Source organism: Squalius cephalus (assembly GCF_949319135.1).
Source record: "Squalius cephalus genome assembly, chromosome: 10".
Taxonomy (NCBI): Eukaryota; Metazoa; Chordata; class Actinopteri; order Cypriniformes; family Leuciscidae; genus Squalius; species Squalius cephalus.
The window spans coordinates 16,551,716-16,569,668 of NC_137131.1; the positions used below are offsets into that span (position 1 = coordinate 16,551,716).

Genomic DNA, 17,953 nt, shown 5'->3' on the forward strand with positions numbered 1-17,953 from the left:
TTTAGTGACTTTTGTAGCCTGGTTAAAACCAGACCATTCTCAGTAGTAACTGAGTTATGGTCTGGCAAAGCTTCATTAATAACTCATTTCCAAAGGGGCGTCACCAACGGACGTCGCTCAAATGCCTCGTCAAGAGCGATCGTCAAGCTTTGTAAAGCTGCGTCCCAATTCGCCTAAGTTACACTACGCCATAAAAGTATGTACTCTTTTTGTGAAGAAAAGGTATTTACTTTTGAATGTGTAGCAAAAATGGGACATACCACTTCGTCATCTTTATCGGACGGATCTGTCGCGTGCATCCTGTCACGTAAACTGCCCTGTCAATCATCGTGTCACAGTTAAAATCCTCTATTAAATCTAATTTAATTTCCTACCGTTTCGGAGAGAAATGTAGTAGCACGTTCATCTGCCAGTGGGTCTTTCATGGAGACTGTCCTCATGTGTTTGCAATTTGAATATAATAATGCATTTAAAAGTTGAACGGACGTCGCTCAAATGCCTCTGGGCGCAATTGGATAGACCTAAAACCAATCAGAGCGATCGTCATTGTGTAAAGCCTGCCTCAAAGTTTCTGATTGGTGCCGCGATTTCTAGGCCATGGAAATGGGCTTGAATGAGCTCTTTGCCAGACTACTTCTCGAGCAAATCTGAATTTGCCGGAAGTTGTCTGGGTTTTCCCAGGTTATGACTTTTGACCTTTGAAACACAAATACAAACATTGCATTATGTTGTTACTGGTGGATATGAACACAGTTAACTAATGATGTTAACAGACAACTTTTAAAAGCACCGTTAAATGTGTCAGAAACCCATGTATTAAATTTGTACCAACCAAAATAATATAGGCCTACACAACAAATGGCTTCTTATTAAGACATTAGCAAGTGTTAGCTTTGTAGCTAGCTGCATTCCAGTCATGTAGTCACATAAGCAATCTGCACAACAACAATAAAAATAGAGAAGAGAGGAGGAGTCCAAGGGGGTGAAGATGAAGATATAAATGAAAAGAAATGTTTGCCTCAGCTGGTGTGATCAGCTTTGTGTCTTAAATCATGTAAACAATGGAGATGATCAAATGCAATTAATAGATTAGCCTGTTTATCGGGCCCCAATATGGTCTACTTTTTATAGGATTTATCAGTAAAATTTTACTACTTTTTACCCAAAAGAGTCTAGCAACTCCTCTGATGCAAACCTATACGGACACACAAATAAGCAAAAAAAAAAAGAAAAAAAAAAGTACCATGTACAATATATGTTCTAAGAAAATAATGCATTTATCCACATTGAGCACACAGATTAAGCATCAGGAACCTCTTTAATGTTGTAAATGCGTGTCTTTTTAATGACTAAAGGATTGTATTTTCAAAAGAGCGGTAGTTAAGGCTTAAAAAAATGCAGATATGCTGTAGCCATGCACTGACCACAAAAGTGCTCTCCTCCGATGAGACTGTGGCATGGCTGAATGAACACTATGAGAACAACCAGATGATGATTGATGTGTTTTTTTCCATTCTGTTAGACACAAGGCCACCTCTTTGCCAGTCTCTCAAGAGAACGTATACACACATTCTGTCACATAGCACACATAGTACACTGATGGGGGCTTTATAAAGAAAGTCTCACACCTTGTCATAATTACATTCATCCACAATTACTTGGACCTCTAGAAAAACAAGCACGACACGTGTACTATTTGTGATTTTACTGGTCTGCTTTCTCTCTGTTTAAGTGAGAAAGGGAGAGAGAAACATCCCCAGGGACATTTGTCAGAAGGGGGCAAGGTGAGAATTGTCGTCTCAGTCCTGTAAATAGGCAGGAGCTGCAAGGGTAGTGACTACCAGTGTTACCAATCACATGCAGAGATGGTCATGGCACAATGGAGGCTGGCTGCAACTCAAGCAATAGGAGAACAGTAGGCCAAGTGCATTAATGTAGATCTCATCGCACTCTTTTGCTTGATTTTTCAGCTGGTGAGCGAGCAACAAGAGAGCCGTCCCTTGCTGAGCCCTTCCATCGATGATTTCCTCTGCGAAACCAAGTGTGATGGAGCTGCCCGCCCAGTAACCTCCAACACAGCAGGTACCAGAGATTTTGACCTTCCTGTAGTTCCTCAGCAATCCTGCTTCTCCACTATTGCACAATACTATTATGCTACTAATTCTGACATTTTTAAAGGGTCCTATTAAACCCCTTTAAAAAGTCTTTAATTTTGTTTTTGGGATGTACTAAAATATGTTTTCATGCTTGATTGTTCAAAAAAACACATTATTTTTATAATTACAGCTCCTCTCTCCTCAGTCTGGCTCGAACAAGGCGATTTCAATGAAGAAATACGAAATGTGCTGTGATTGGTTAGTGCTTAGCGTGTGTTCGCGGAAATGTCCCGCCCCTCCATAACTGCGAGTTCTTCTCTAGCTTAAATATTGAGGATTGCGTAAATATCAAACCAATTCGAGCCCGATTCAGACCCTGACAATGTTAACGAACAAGATGATCATGCAGAACGGATAAAAAAATTTCTTAAACATATAGATACGATGTTATCCACCATTTAATTGTGATATTTGTGGGAAAACTGAGGTAATACAAACAGTAATCGGTAACAAAACCATGGTTAACTTTCCTAAGGAGAGGTGAACCGTCTTACAAAAGCGAGAGCTTACAAAAGCAACAAAAAAACACGTTTTTCGTCCACCAAAAAACGGTGGAAAAAACAGTCTCTTTGACATAGGGACAGCACTGTCTTCTCTAATGCAGCTCAGCCAGGCCTCGTCCACTTTTTTTGCGTATTCTGTGGCCGGGATTATTTAAATGAATAACACTGTGACTTCATAAGATCTGGAAAAATCACGTTGTAGTCCAAACGAGCCGTTCGTTGTAGTTCTTGAAAAGTGAAATCTGTTAACTGTTGGAGTGGACTTTGAGCTTTGTAACCTTACAGATCTTTTTTTATGCTCAAACAGCAACATTGCACTAACTGACTAAGTTGAAAAAGTGGAAAAGCATAATAGGACCCCTTTAACAACATTTACAATATAATCAGATTTTTAAGAACCAAAACCAACAAGCATAGCATATTAATTGGATTTTTTTATATAAATTATACTACCATTCAAAAGATTGGGGTCAGTAAGATTTTGGTTATTTAAATTAATACTTTTATTCAGCAAGGATGCATTAAATTGATCAAAAGCGAGATCAAAGTCTTTTACAAAAGAATTCCATTTCAAATAAATGCTGTTCTTTTGAACTTTCTATTCATCAAAGAACCGTAAAAGAGATGTATCACGGTTTCCACAACATTTTTAAGCATCACCATGTTCAACTGTGATAAGTTACTTTAGCACTAAATAAGCATAGCATCAGGATCACGTGACACTGACGACTGGAGTATAGCTGCTGAAAATTCTGCTTTGCCATCACAAGAATAAATTACATTTTAAAATATTTTACAATACAAAACAGCTGTTTTAAATTGTAAAAAATGTTTAACAATATTACTGTTTTTACTGTATTTTTATCAAATAAATGTAGCCTTGTTGAGCATTAGAGACTCCTTTCAAAAACATATAAAAATCTTACCAACTCCGAACTTTTGACAGTGTTGCCCTACAGTGAGAAAACATATTTTATTAATATTTTATAATATTTTGTTATCCAGTCATTTTCACCTTCTTCCCAGCATGCATACTTGTACAAAAATAGGAGAAATTGTAACACTCCATGGAAACTAGAAATGGACCAGCCTAAAAATACTGTTTTTGTGCATGTTTGAACTAAAAACAAAAAAATAAGAGGAAAAAAACAATTTATCAGTGTTATTCCTGATTGAAATTCAAATAGATGTATTTTCATGACTGGAAATAGCTGCCTGGTGGAGTTACCTAGATAACTGCAGAGTTGAATGATTTTAAAAACCTAAATAGTTCATTTTCAATAATTTAAGTAAATTATAATTAAACAAAAGACATGCATACCGTTGCCATATCAAACTTTAAACTAATGCCACTGTTCAGACAAATGTGTGATATTTTTGTATAGCCATTAACATGGCAAACCTCAATGGTGGCTGCTAACACCAGATATCGCTCATGCTTACGTTTCTACCTAATTAATTCCTAACAGATGTCACCTACATTATATACATCTTCACCACTGATTAGCGGAGCTGACAGACACATTGCTAAATGAGGAAGTAAGTGGCCTCTCACTGCATGACAGCTGTATACGTGAAGTTCACACTGAGAGGTTGAGTAAAACTGCATCCTGTCTTGCCTACAACACAAAGCAATTAAGACAACCTCTACTACTCCCTATAGACTATCTAGTTTACTTTCTGATTGTAGAAAACAGCATTTTTAATTTACCAACAGATTACGTTTAGAGGATATTTCGATTTGGTAGCAATGAAGCAGCGGTTGGCTTATTACTGTGCCTCTGAACATAATGCATATTGAGGTTCAGAAAGTACCAGGCAGAACTTTCTGCAATCAAAATCACAAAGTACATAGTTCACAGTATGAAAGATTTTTAGTCTGTCAAACATTATGCGTAGTTGTGCCTGACTTTAAATGTGGAGTCAGAGTAAATTGCCAAATAAACACTGCATTAAAGTCAGTTTCTTGTTGGTAGTAATATTTCTTAATTAATATGATTGTATACTTTTTATGCTGAATTAAACTACACTCTTAAACTAAAATGTACATTTGAGGAACACCAGGCTTTAAGTAGTGTCTGTCTGTAACTGTTATGGTGATGCGGAGATGAACCCAATCGCAGACAGTAAATACTTCACACAAGGTTTATTAATGAAAAAAACAGAAAACAAAACCCACGAGGGGGCAAAACAAGACAGGATAGACTATATTAGACTGACAAGACTTGACTAAGACTCAGACAAAAAACTAAACAATAAACTAACAGCTAAGACGGGATCAAACTCTTCTTTCTAGACAAGACTTTCAACAGGTACTCACAGATAGTTTCACACAATGAATGACAATGAACCGGCACAGGACAGCAAACACAAGGGAATTAATAGGGAGAAACTAATGAGGGAAACAGGTGACAAGGGTAAAGCAATGATGACTAAACGAGGATAACAAGGGGGCGGGGCGAGGAACGAGACAACACAAGCACATGGCCCAGCAAAAGGCCATGTGTGTGAACATAAAACATGGGTCTGTCATGATCCTGCCTCAAGACCAGGGAACATCAAAGACTAGAAGGCAGAATCATGACAGTAACAGCAATGGAGCTGATTATAGAAATTTATATTCGGGTCTTTTATGGGAACTGCTGTAATCTTTCAAAGGAACACCTCTGAATTCAATTATTATGCACTGGAAGATTCTCCTGAGTGAGCTTTTGATTCGTTTTTCATTTTAGCAATAAAAAAATTATGACTTGCTTTGGTTTAAGAATTGTCTGACTATCATATTATCAAGGCGTCAGGACTCCTATACTTCTTTCTTTGAGACACAATGAGATTCAAAGCAAGATCAGTGCATTAAACCACACTGAATTTCAGCTCTGTATCACTTCTTAAGCATCTACAAACAGAAAACAAAAAACTGAAGTCATTGAATTAAATAATAATAATAATGAACCAACAATGTGTAAGGTCATGTAACCTAGATGTACACTGCCGTTCAAAAGTTTGGGATTGGTATAAGATTTTTAATGTTTTTAAAAGAAGTCTCACGAAGGCTGCATTTATTCGATAAAAAATATATAAAAAAACAGATTTATAAGAATATTGTTAAATATTATGACAATTTAAAAGATTAATTTTAAAAGACAATTTTCTATTAGAGTATAATTTAAAATATAGTTTATCTCTGTGATACAAAGCTGAATTTTCAGCATCATTACTCCAGTCTAAGTGTCACATGATCATTCAGAAATCATTATAATATGCTAATTTGATGCTCAAAAACATTCACTATTATTATCAATGTTGAAAACAGTTGTGGACAATTTTTTTTCAGGATTCGTTGATGAATAGAAAGTTCTATTTCATTTATTTGAAATAGAATCTTTTGTAACATTATAAATGTCTTTACTGTAACTTTTAATCAATTTAAAGCATCCTTGCTGAATAAAAGTATTGATTTTTTTTTTCTTCTAACCCCAAACTTTTGAATGGCACAGTATAATGTTAAAAAAGCTTTCTATTTCAGATAAATGCTGAAAATTCAGCTTTGCATCACATGAATACATTACATTTTAAAATATATTAAAATAGAAAAATTATTTTAAATTGTAATAATATTTCACAATATATATATATATTTTTTTGTATTTTAATTCAATTTTAATTCAACTAATTTAATTTTAGTGTTACACTGCATTTCAGAAAGCCATCTTCTGCCTGTCTCCCTTCCTTTGCCTTGGACCTTTTATTATTATCTGGATTGATTACCCTGTGGTTTTGACCTTCTGCATGTTGGTTTACACTCAGCTGCTGGATCTGTAAAAAGCGAATTTTCTGTTTTGTGTAGGAGATCCAAACGCAAACTTTGATTGTAATCCATATAACGTGCATGAGGTCAAAACCACAGGGTAATCACTCCAGATAATAATAAAAGGTCCTAAGGCACAGGCAAACAGGGTAATCCAGAGAGACAGACAGAATAACAAGACCATGATAAGGAAGCCTGAGTTTTATGCAGTGTAATACTAACATGCAGCAAGACTTTGCAAAGGATGACTGAACACACAGGGCTTATGGAGAACATAAACGAGATATACACAGGTGGAAGCAATCAGCACACGATGAGTCCAGGCAATGGGAAATGCAGTTCATAATGCGATAAAAAAGACAGGAGGAGTGCACACTGCTGGCTATCTTAGGCACTCTGGCTGGCAGGCATGAAACTAAGAACTTGACACATGTTTAAAATAGTTTTTCCTTCCTTTTAAAAATGTTTTATGTTCTTTAATGAGGTTCTTGCACTCTTAAGGGCTTTAGAAGATGTCAAAGTCCTGATGGGTATTTGGTGTGCAGAAACAAAAGCATGTGGTGTTAACCTGGTTTCAGCTCTGATGTTTGTGCCAGATTTCAGAAGGTATGCTGTCAAGCCCTCAAGGCTTGGATCATGCATGCTCCATGCTGGCATCTATATGCAGTACTGACCTGCATGGATATTTTGTCTACTAGCTGGTTATGAAGACCTCTGTTCTGCAAGCCTGATGGGTAACAGGATGGCGGTAGAATCTGAAGAATATGTCTGTAGCATCTGTTCCTAATGTTCACATACTGTATAATGGGGGTTCAACCATCTAAAAGTTGTATGCTTTAATCTCACCTAATCACAAAAGCTGTCTACATTCCCTCTGAATATTGAATGAACACATTATTCTCAAACCTTCATCCTCTGCAGCGGAACACAGTGTTCTGTAGAGAGTTCTTGATAAAGAGTGTGTGTATATATATATATATACACACACTATATCAAACGCTCTTTGTTCTCTTGGAGAGGAACATACATACAACATCAAAGATTCAAAGACTCAGGCCCCTGAGCTGTCGGAACTGTCTGATTTTTTTTTTATTGCTATGACCATGCAGGTAGATAAGTGCCTAGAGCAATAACTAAGCTAAAATATGATATTCTATGTTTTTTCTTTCCTTTAAACTCTGGACTTTTGGTTGGTGTGCTAATTTGAAACTGAGCAAAAACTTGCTCACAATTTATTTGTAATGCACAAATGAGACTTTGCTCTCAAATGTTAGCGTTTATTGAACACAAAAGGGATGGATAAAAGGATGGGAGGATGTTGATGCATGCTTCAACCTCAGCAATACACTCTTAAAAGCGAATATTCCCTACTGCTATTTAAAGTCTGAGAGCAAAGTGCGACTGGTGGTTCCTTTCTAGAACATTCACCCTCTCAGTTCCTCTTGAACTTTCATTCAATTAGCTGAGGCCATCACAACTTTCAAACAAAAGTTCTCTCTTTCTCTTTGTTTTGTGCATTTCACTTTTGCTCTAGCTTATGTACTAATCCAACTTATGCTTGAAACTTGGAATTGGCCATGGGATGCGTCCCACACTTTCAGAAACACTGAACTTTCTGGAACAGGAAGACAAATACAAGTGGATGATAATTATTTTATTTTTGCTTCCTTTGTCCAGTACTGTCCTCCTCTCTGGACTTGCTGGATCTGAGTGAGCCTGGTGAGAGAAGACACAGCAAAGACAGGAAGAGCCCTCTTTCTTCTAAGGGCACACCGTACAGGAGGAAGCCAGATGAAACAGAGCTGATTCAAGTGGATGTTGAACATAGCATACCCTGTTCCCGGACACCTGAAAAAATTTCATTGGACTCAGGTATTATGTGCCACACAGCTAAAGTAAAGGGCTGTAATGCCAAGGAGCACGCTTGCAAATCAGTCAAGGGAAATCAGATGGTTACACAAATGAAAATGGGTTTTTCATACAATTAACTGAACAGATTCTGTAACGGATAGTACTTTTTCATTGAGAACAGCATGACGTGCTTACATATCGTTACCTACTTGCCCTCTTCATTATGTGCTTGCATGCTGCAAATGCCTCAAACTTTGGTGTTGTTTGTGTTTTACTTAGGTTGCATTATGATAATATATCTCTGTCAAATGGCATGGCCTCATTTTGTTCACAGTAGCAGTTCCATCTTCACTGGACAAATGGGAAGAACTCAACCCACACCCAGAGCGAAATGGTAGCAGAAAGTGGAAACTTGAGAGAAGACGTTCATCCAAAATTTCTGGCGAATTTGTGTGGTGAGTCGCTGTTCTAATAAAAATTACATATGAAAATGCTCAATTTCTTTGTCTAAAAGATACTGTATGAATTAATAGTTTTCAGTCACACGACTGGCATTGAGACCTGGAGGGCAAAACATCCATAGAACTGTTCCAATTTTGTTCCAACAATTTTCCATTTGTTTCAAGCCACTAATATGTAGATCACATCTCAAAAGAAAATATGAAACAAAAATCTCACAAAAATACGTGAACAAAATGCAGGTTTGGGGCACTTGTGATCCTTCAGTCACTAAAAACAGCAGGACATTCTAAAACACTTAAACTGCCTTAATGTACTTAAAAAGTGATCAAAAGAAAAAAAATCTAATTCTGTACATCTTATTGATGATGCATACTATATTCAGGCAAGCAGATGAGCCCAGAATATAAACTCAGCACTCTAAATGGTAACGAAAAAACACGCATTTCATTTGTATTCTGGGTTTATCTGCTTGCCTGTATATAGTATGCATCATCAAAAATGTCTGTGTATATTTAATTTGGTCTTTTAATATCACTGTCGTACTACATTTGTACGAAGTACAAACCTGGTAAAAAAATATATAAAATAAAACTGGCAATAGAGGAAAGCCTTGTTTTACACTCCAGGTGGGTATTCCTATTAGGGTGTGATGTCACAGGAAACTATGAATAAGTAACACCTTTTCTTTTCTTTTTTTACATTCATTTCTTATGACTCAACCTCAGGTCTATGGATTGCAAGACTCAGCTAGACATTGCCCCCAGGAACTCCCTGGAGGTAAATAATAAAGTAGAGGCAGAAGCCGTGCCAGTAACTCAAGTAAGTGCAACATAGAGCAACACTTATGTCATGATCATCTGTACATGTGACTTTCACATGTTATTTCCCATGTATCCCATTCTTTTGTAGTGTTGTCAAATATTACTATAAGTTCATCCTTGAACTGTCAATGGTTTGTTTTTTAGCCATTCAATACATTGTGTAAAATTCTGTGCTAATGTCTAGAATTCTTTATTTTCAGCTTAACAGGCAATATGTTAGTGGAAGACACGTAAGCCTCTCTGTGCACTCTTTGAATGAATCGCTGAATGATCTATACATTTGTACCATGGCAACAGCATCACCACCAAATTCAATACAAAAAAAGACCAAACATTCATGGCAAATAATGAACTGAAGCGGTGCCCATGTGGTGGGTCACAGTTTGCATGGACTTTCAAATTTGTTGTGGTGCTACAGGGTACAAATGTTACACGCTTTTACCCTCAGTGAAGCATGCAGGTCTGTTGTATTGCAATCTATCATGATTAGATTATTAGCAAATTAGTTATTGGCCAGCTACTGGTCAATATCAACATCGGAGGTTGTACAATATTTCCCCAGGGTGCTATGGGAAAAGGTATAAAAAAAAATGAAATTACACCAAATGGATAGTGTCCAGTGGGTGCCTCCTCCAGTACCTTTGATTTGTTCCTCTGGTTTGTAGTCAGGTTAAAATATCATTTGGTGCAAATCTCCAAAAAACATCTATACACTACCTTTCTAAAGTTTGGGGTCTATACATTTTTTATGTTTTTGTCTCTCACCCAGGCTGCATTTATTTGATAAAAGAAGTGAAATATTATTTAAATAAATTGTGAAATTTTATTACATTTAATAACCGTTTTCTATTTTGATATGTTCTAAATGTAATTTATTCCTGTGATATCAAAGCTGAATTTTTCAGCATCCATTACTATAGTCTTTATTTTCACATGATCCTTCAGAAATATAATATCTCTTACCAGATGAAGGAGAATTAAAAAGGGTTATTTAATGAAAACAAATTCTAATCCACTACGACAAAGTAACAGCTTGTCTACACACACATATGAACAACAACCGACAAACACAGAGTGAAGGTGAGGAACTTAAATACACCGTGATAATGAGGAGATGACGAACGGGTGTGATGATCCGATGAGTGTCCATGACAACTGATGACTGGCGGGAAACTAAACACACGTGACTGATGAAAACAAAACTGAAAGTCCATGAAAACAGAAACGAAAGAGCAACCAAAACTGAGTGTGTGTGACAATATGCTGATTTGGAGCTCAAGCAACATTTCTTACTATTATTAATTTTGAAACAGTTGTGCAGCTTAATTTTTTTTCAGTATTCTTTCATGAATAGAAAGTTCAAAAGAACAGCATAAAAGTATTATTTTCTTTCTTTAAAAAAGAAATACTGAGCCCAAACTTTTGAACAGTAGAGTATTTATTATTTAATAATAAAAAAAAAAAAAACCTTGAAAAACATTAAAGGCTAACTGTCGCCAAAATGCAACCTAGGGTCTTTTTTGTTAATCTACCAGAGGCAATCTTTTGTTTAAAAGCATAATTAGAATGGAAACACGGCACAAGTTTTACCGTATTTTCGTTTTCGGTCAAATTGCCTTTTGAATGGGAGTGCTTGGGGCACTACTATGGCTGCGTTCCAGTCCAAAATTGTCATGCCCTTCACTCGCTAACTTCCCTCCGTCTCGTTCACTCGGATGCACGTCATTGCTTACGTTGCACGAGTGCCCACTACTGGCGGAAACTGCGGCGGGCTGAACTGGAACGTCCTAAGCCCTTGATCACTTGGAATCAGCTATAGAGTTGATTTATTATTTACATTTTTTTTCCTTTAAGAATTTGTGTAATGCAGCATACAAATGTTTATAGGTGTGTTGGGGTTGTTTTAAATTAAAAAAATTATAATTAATATATCATAGAGTTGTTTGTTGTGGTGATGATTAGATGAGATCTGTGGGGACGTCACAATCATACTGCATTGTGGGACATATAGGTGCCTGAAGTGTACTTTTGAAGTAGACTCGCTCCCTCGGTCAAAATTGAGGGAACGAGGGTCTGTCCATATAAACTTCCCTCGTCCAATTCACGAAGTGGAACGCACTTCAAAATGGCGGCAGGGATTCCCCCGAGGGGAAGTGCTTAGGGAAGTTCGCAAGTGCGTGTCTAAAAGTGGACTGGAATGCAGCATATGATAGCATCAAACTCACTGTAGCTGTGTCCGCCGGCATTTTGACAGTCAAAAATAGTCGATCTCCGAATGCAACGTAACAGGGAGGAGAGTAAAGATGGAAAGCTCCCAAAGCTTAGTTCCATATAAATTCACTGATAATTTGTTGTTTTGTCGTTAGTGAAAATCAATATTGACCTTGTTTTTGAAAAAGGATGCTCATATAAGAAGCAATACTAAAATTCAGAGGCAGTTCATTCGCATTCGGAGATCGACTATTTTTGACTGTCAGAATGCCGGCGGACACAGCTACAGTGAGTTGTTCAAAATCTTTCTTTTTAGTAAACTCTGTGTACACAAACAATGTTCTCAATGCTCGAGTTCATGTGTAGAGCCCCTGGTGATACTTCGAGCAAAGTTTCATGTTGTGTCGAGCCTTCTTAGTGTTTTAAAAATAGCGATTTTTGATGCTATCATAGAAGTGCCCCAAGCACTCCCATTCAAAAGGCAATTTGACCGAAAACGAAAATACGGTCAAACTTAAAAGTGCCGTTTCCATTCTAAATATGCTTTTAAAGGGGGGGTGAAATGCTCATTTTCACTCAATCTCCTGTTAATCTTGAGTACCTATAGAGTAGTATTGCATCCTTCATATCTCCAAAAAGTCTTTAGTTTTATTATATTTATAAAAGAAAGATAGGCTGTACCGAGTCTTTCCGGAAAAAAACGAGCGTCTGGAGGCGGGCCGTGTGGGCGAAGCCAGAGCCATAGAGAGAATCCGTCGATCTGGGCTTTGTTTATAAAACATTCATCGTCGAAATGCAGGGAACAAACAGTCTACACAACTCGTTTTTGCCCCGGAAAAACAATCTGCATCCAGTGTTCCTAACGCTGGGTTCTTTGGTAAGCTTTCCCTCACATCCAAAAACACACTTTGGAGACACTATGCAGCGCTGCCGATGATTTCCTGTTGAAGCGCGTTGACGTGCGCGGTCTCGCTCTCCTCTGGTCGACGTGTGCGCGGCCGCGCTTTTCCGGGAGAAATGCTCATATAAGGAGTTCCACTCTGGTCTACGTCATTAGATCCACGGTCGAAAAAAAACCAGCCGAAACTTGTACCAACCCGGAAGTAAGATTTTCGGCACACAAATTCTCCGTTATTCGTCCAAAATATTTTTAAAAAACTTTGGCCATGTTAAGCATGAGAATCCATCTCTTTAACACTGTAAACAACTCTGAATACATGAAACACCATTGTACCCCCCCTTTAAACAAAGGTTTGCCTCGGGTAGATTAACAAAAAGACCCTAGGTTGCATTTTGGCGACAGTTATCCTTTAAACAGTAAACAGTCAAATTAAATTTTAAAACATTTGTTTAAAAAATATTATGATTAATGTTTCTTTATCATGGGCACTCTATACGCCATTGATCCTTATATACTTAAACCTTGCATTAGGAGTACAGATATATTTCTTACATTTCTTAAGACTAGTCATGATGAAGCAATCATTACACTTGTGAGCTGCATGGTTCTAAAAACATCGAGCTCGAATTGTCTCTTGACCATGGGGTGCACTGGAAATGGAATGTGTAATGCTAAAGGTAATTGTTGCACTGACACAGGGTCTGACATGGGCACATTAAATGTAATTATACAGAGCTGCACCAGCACAATGAAGCAAGACCAATTGTCCTTTTTGAGGCCTCCATTATAGCCTCCTGTATGAAATCCGTTTAACTTAGTAACCTTGATAATTGATTAATATCCAATGAGGCAGGTGGCAAATATTTCATCTTATTCCTTTGATCCAGTCTGCCTGGAAGGCTTTGTTATGCCGAGAATTGGATTGGGGGAATGGAAGTTTGCCTTTGATAGCTCAGCACTTGACATTTAGAGTGACCTAAGAACAAGGTACAATTTTAAAAGGCAACTTTATGATTACATTATTCATTAAAATGACAAGCATCTTAAAAGTTTAAGGAGCACCGAAAACATTATTATCAATGAAAATGCAACAAACTAGGGCCGTCAGTTTAACATGTTAATTTAGTGTGATTCATTTTTTTTAAAGACTGAAAGTAGCACAATTAATCATGCCCCCTGGCCTGTACATTAATTTTACCAAGGAATTTTACTACAATCAGAGCAATTTAAAAACAGCTAGATGGAAGATAGTTGATGGCAGTTATTTATATGGAATATCCTGTTATTAGTTTGATTAGCAATTTGAATCAATTGACAGCCCTAGCAATAACCTAGTTAGCAAAATACTATTTTATTGTGTTTGATTTAACATCCTGAGCCATCAGGATGTGTAAACACACGGTTCCTATTGTTTATTATGCCAATATGTCACCCTCTAACCGCTAATGACTCTGAGAAAATAAAACTTAAGTAAAACAAATAAGCTTGATTTCAATTGCTGTGATGCACACACACACACACACACAGCAGTGTAGTCAAAGTGAATGGCTTTGCCGCATGTGAAGCATGTCTTCAGGTGTACAGTGCTGAAAATGGTGCGTATTTGACAATACATGCTGAGCAAAGGTCTCCTGCCATGCTACTTTCAGATTTGCATACTAAGAAAAATGTGCAGGGCAACGCGCTATGCATGACAAGCCAGTCCAGAGCCATTATGAGGGTGAGAACATTAGGTGTGGAAAGCAGGACCTCAAAAGAGAGTGAGAAAGAGAGAGAAAGAAATTAAACAAGAAGACCCTGTGCTGCTAATGCTGGCATTTCTCCTTGCCTCTGGCATCGGGGGTTTGGCAAGGGCAGGGCCTTTTCTCATGTCAGAGTGACTGAGAGATGGCTGACTACGTTCTCTCTGACTCCTGTGTTTGACAGGGCCGTTTGAGCAAAGACCAAAGGTGGGGTAGCACACCACTGTCCAGAAACCAGTCTCTGGAGGAAGAGTTTGAGAGAGCTAAGGCAGCAGTGGAGGTAAGCCAAAAGCGTCTGTTAAAAATGTCTATGAGCATCACAATCATTGTCTCATGGGTCATGGGCATTAATGGCCAGCGCCATACTAGTAGTTGATCAATATATCGCCATGGCCAGTATACAGTATAGGCCGATATTAGGCATTTTTTAAATGATCAAGATCTACCGATTTTCTGTTTGTCTGATGGGGTGGCTGCAGGACTTTTATTTTGAAAGCGATGAGAACGTTAATAATAAAATTAACGCTGCCTTCTCTTTATTTGAAAAAAAAAAAAGATTATTGGTCAACCACTACTATTTACATGGAGTGCAAGATGCCAACTTTGTTGACAAAGGCTTTTTTCAAAGACACACTGAACTGAATTGAGCTAAATATTGACACTATTGTCTTCTGTAGAGCTGCTTTACGGCTGAAATTGAATTTGTTTCATGTTTAATGAATTTTGCAACATTAATAATAATAGGCAGTAATAGGCATTTTGGTCGACTACCTGCTGTAAAACCAATAGAATGTTGATATGTCACAGCGTGACCTCTTTACATCTCGAGTATTGCAGCTTTGCAGTACAGTAGATTGCATATATTTACATTTTGGATGTATTATTTGAATTAAGTTATGTTGAATTATGTTGCAAATTTTGCATGCTCAAAGTCTAGTTTGACCGTGGCTTAACTTTTTTACCTTTTTAACCTTTTGTACAAATAGCATATTACATTCATTTGCACATTTTGTGAATAGCATCTGTCACTATTTGTTGCTATGATACTAGGTGCAAATAGTATCTACCAAAATTTACATTCGGTGTAAATAGCATCTGCTTTTTTTACACTTTTACCCCCGGTTTCACAGACAAGGCTTAAGATAGTCCCAGACTAAAATGCATGTTTGAGCTGTTTTAACTGAAAGCAACTTGCACTGATATATCTTAAAAAATATCAGTGCCATTATTTTGTCTCAAAATGCACACACGTAATGTTTTTAAGGCATGCTTATAAAAGGTACATAAATGTCCTAATTAGACTAAGGACTAATCGTAGCTTAATCTAAGCCCTGTCTGTGAAACCGGGCGTTAAAGGTACCATAGTGTATTTACAGTATCTACTATAGTGTGTTTGCTTATAGTGTGTTTATAGCCAATGCTACATTACTGTAAAATTGTTCCAAAATCTGTTTATTAACTTAAAATCTGTTAAAAAATCTACGTAATTCTGCAGAGTGGATTTAAATACTGTATACTAAAAGCAGTGAACTGGAGCTGAGAATACTACACTAATATTAGCCAGCACTATTCAGTAAATATAAATGTTTAATAAATGAATTTTCCAAGGGCCAACACTTTTGTACACTCTTTGGGAAGGTAATTATTTATTCACCCTCATGTCATTCCGAACCAGTATGACTCTCTTCTGTGGAACATAAAAGAAGATATTTTGAGAGGTTTATTTTTTTTTGGTCCGTACAGTGGAAGTCAACAGCCACCAAAATTGTTTGATACCAATAATCTTCAAAATATCTTCTATGTTCCACAGAAGAAAGAAATAAGAATACAGAAGAAAGTCATACAGTTTTCGAATGACATGAGGGTGTGTAATTGATGATGGAATTTCCATTTTTGGGTGACATATCACTTTAAATTGGGATGGAAGAAAATATTTTAACATTGAAAAAATCAACATAAAGTAACTCGAAGGTGTGCTCTCTACTGCTAAAATGAAATTTTTAATTAGGCCTCACCTTTGTGGCTTTGGACGAGTTAAAAACCGTCTGCTGTCTGTCACGAGTACAATGTGATGCTAATTAGCCTCACTCAATAATTGATTGATTATAATGTCATCACTGTTGCTCATGGAATAAGTTGAACCATATAACAACTTTCCATTACTCATTGAGAGGAGAAAATAGGCCAGTCATGCAGCATCAGGTGGCAGAGGAGAAGGTATTGTGCTTTCAGAAACTAGATATGGGCTAATTCAGCTGGAGACCCTGCTATCAAACATCAGTTCCTCTGCTTCAGTGATCACAACCGCTGATGCATTGGAAGAAATTACTCTAAGGCCTATCACTCAGGGGGAAAAAAAAAAACATCTAGACACGATATCTCTTATTCAACCAGAAAGCAATTTTTTGATATAACAGCTAAATTTATATCAGCATTTTCAGTAGTTGTGCTTGGGTAAGAGAGTCTTTAAAATTTGTATCTTATCTTATTTTATTCATTTTAAATTTAAATGATTGATTTTCAGTGTTGATTACACAAAATAGTTACCAAAACTTGCAAATAAAAAGCATGTATTACATCACAATGTGATAAGTCTACTTAATACTGTGTTAAGAGTTCTCGCTGTTTAAAAGTTGATGTTGTTCTGATGAGTGTCTGCTGTTGCACTTGCCAGAACAGCACTTGCTATTGTATTACATGTGTTGGAGAGGTAGAGTGCTAAGGGCAAAAACATGGGGGATCTGTAAGAACAGATGAATAATGGAAGAGGAAGTGCACATCTAAAAGTGAGAGCAGTACTTACAGTATGAGGAACCACTCAATGCAGAATTTATACTGTGCACAGAATCACTGGGTATTTTGCCTGTTCGTAGCCCTCAAGACAACGGCTATTACAGCTATAGGTCTGAGATGATGTTCGGTTTGGAATTGAGTTGGAGGGGGGCGGGACTTAGTGTACAGTAAGTAGTGATTCTAAGGCTGCGATGGGAACAAATGGAGGGTTGATCGATAGCACCATCCTTGAGTTTCGATCATTACGGGAACTCTGGCCTGCACGCTGAGAGCTGCCCTTATGCCTCCAGCCCCCCTATAAGTAACTGCATATAGTTAATATGATTATTAGATGAATGGAGACCTGAATTATCCAGAAAGCTACTTTCTGGGACACTGAGGCCAGTTTCCAATCATTTTCATTTGTTGATGTCCTGAATGAAGAAATAGCTTGGTGCCCAAAATGAATAAAAATGGAGAAACGCCAGGCTGGGCTGCTTACTGAGCATTGAATAAAGATGCAAGATAGATGGAAAATACATTTTTACGCCCCGCAGTCTTAGGGGAGGATGTCGGGTTGCAGGAAACAGAATACAACTGAAATTATGCTGCTCTTTTTAGAAACATGCAGGCAGACAGGGGAGGTTAATGCAGGATGTTGGCTGACTCTGTGCTGGTCAGGGCCAAATATAACACAAAGGTGTGTTAAATGTATGGATTTATGCT

General features: G+C 37.3%; 1 protein-coding gene across 4 annotated transcripts in view; it reads left to right on the plus strand.

Annotated features, from left to right (window-relative positions):
* Positions 1-17,953, plus strand: part of pex5la (peroxisomal biogenesis factor 5-like a) — an 84,854-nt gene that overhangs the window by 54,936 nt on the left and 11,965 nt on the right. For 2 of the 4 annotated variants that reach the window (XM_079883727.1, XM_079883730.1), the window contains 6 exons: positions 1,971-2,082; positions 8,145-8,339; positions 8,653-8,773; positions 9,506-9,599; positions 9,802-9,831; positions 14,640-14,735. In XM_079883727.1, the coding sequence (XP_079739853.1) occupies positions 1,971-2,082; positions 8,145-8,339; positions 8,653-8,773; positions 9,506-9,599; positions 9,802-9,831; positions 14,640-14,735 (648 nt within the window). The remainder of the gene's footprint in view (positions 1-1,970; positions 2,083-8,144; positions 8,340-8,652; positions 8,774-9,505; positions 9,600-9,801; positions 9,832-14,639; positions 14,736-17,953) is intronic. The other 2 variants (XM_079883728.1, XM_079883729.1) reach the window with 2 other exon arrangements.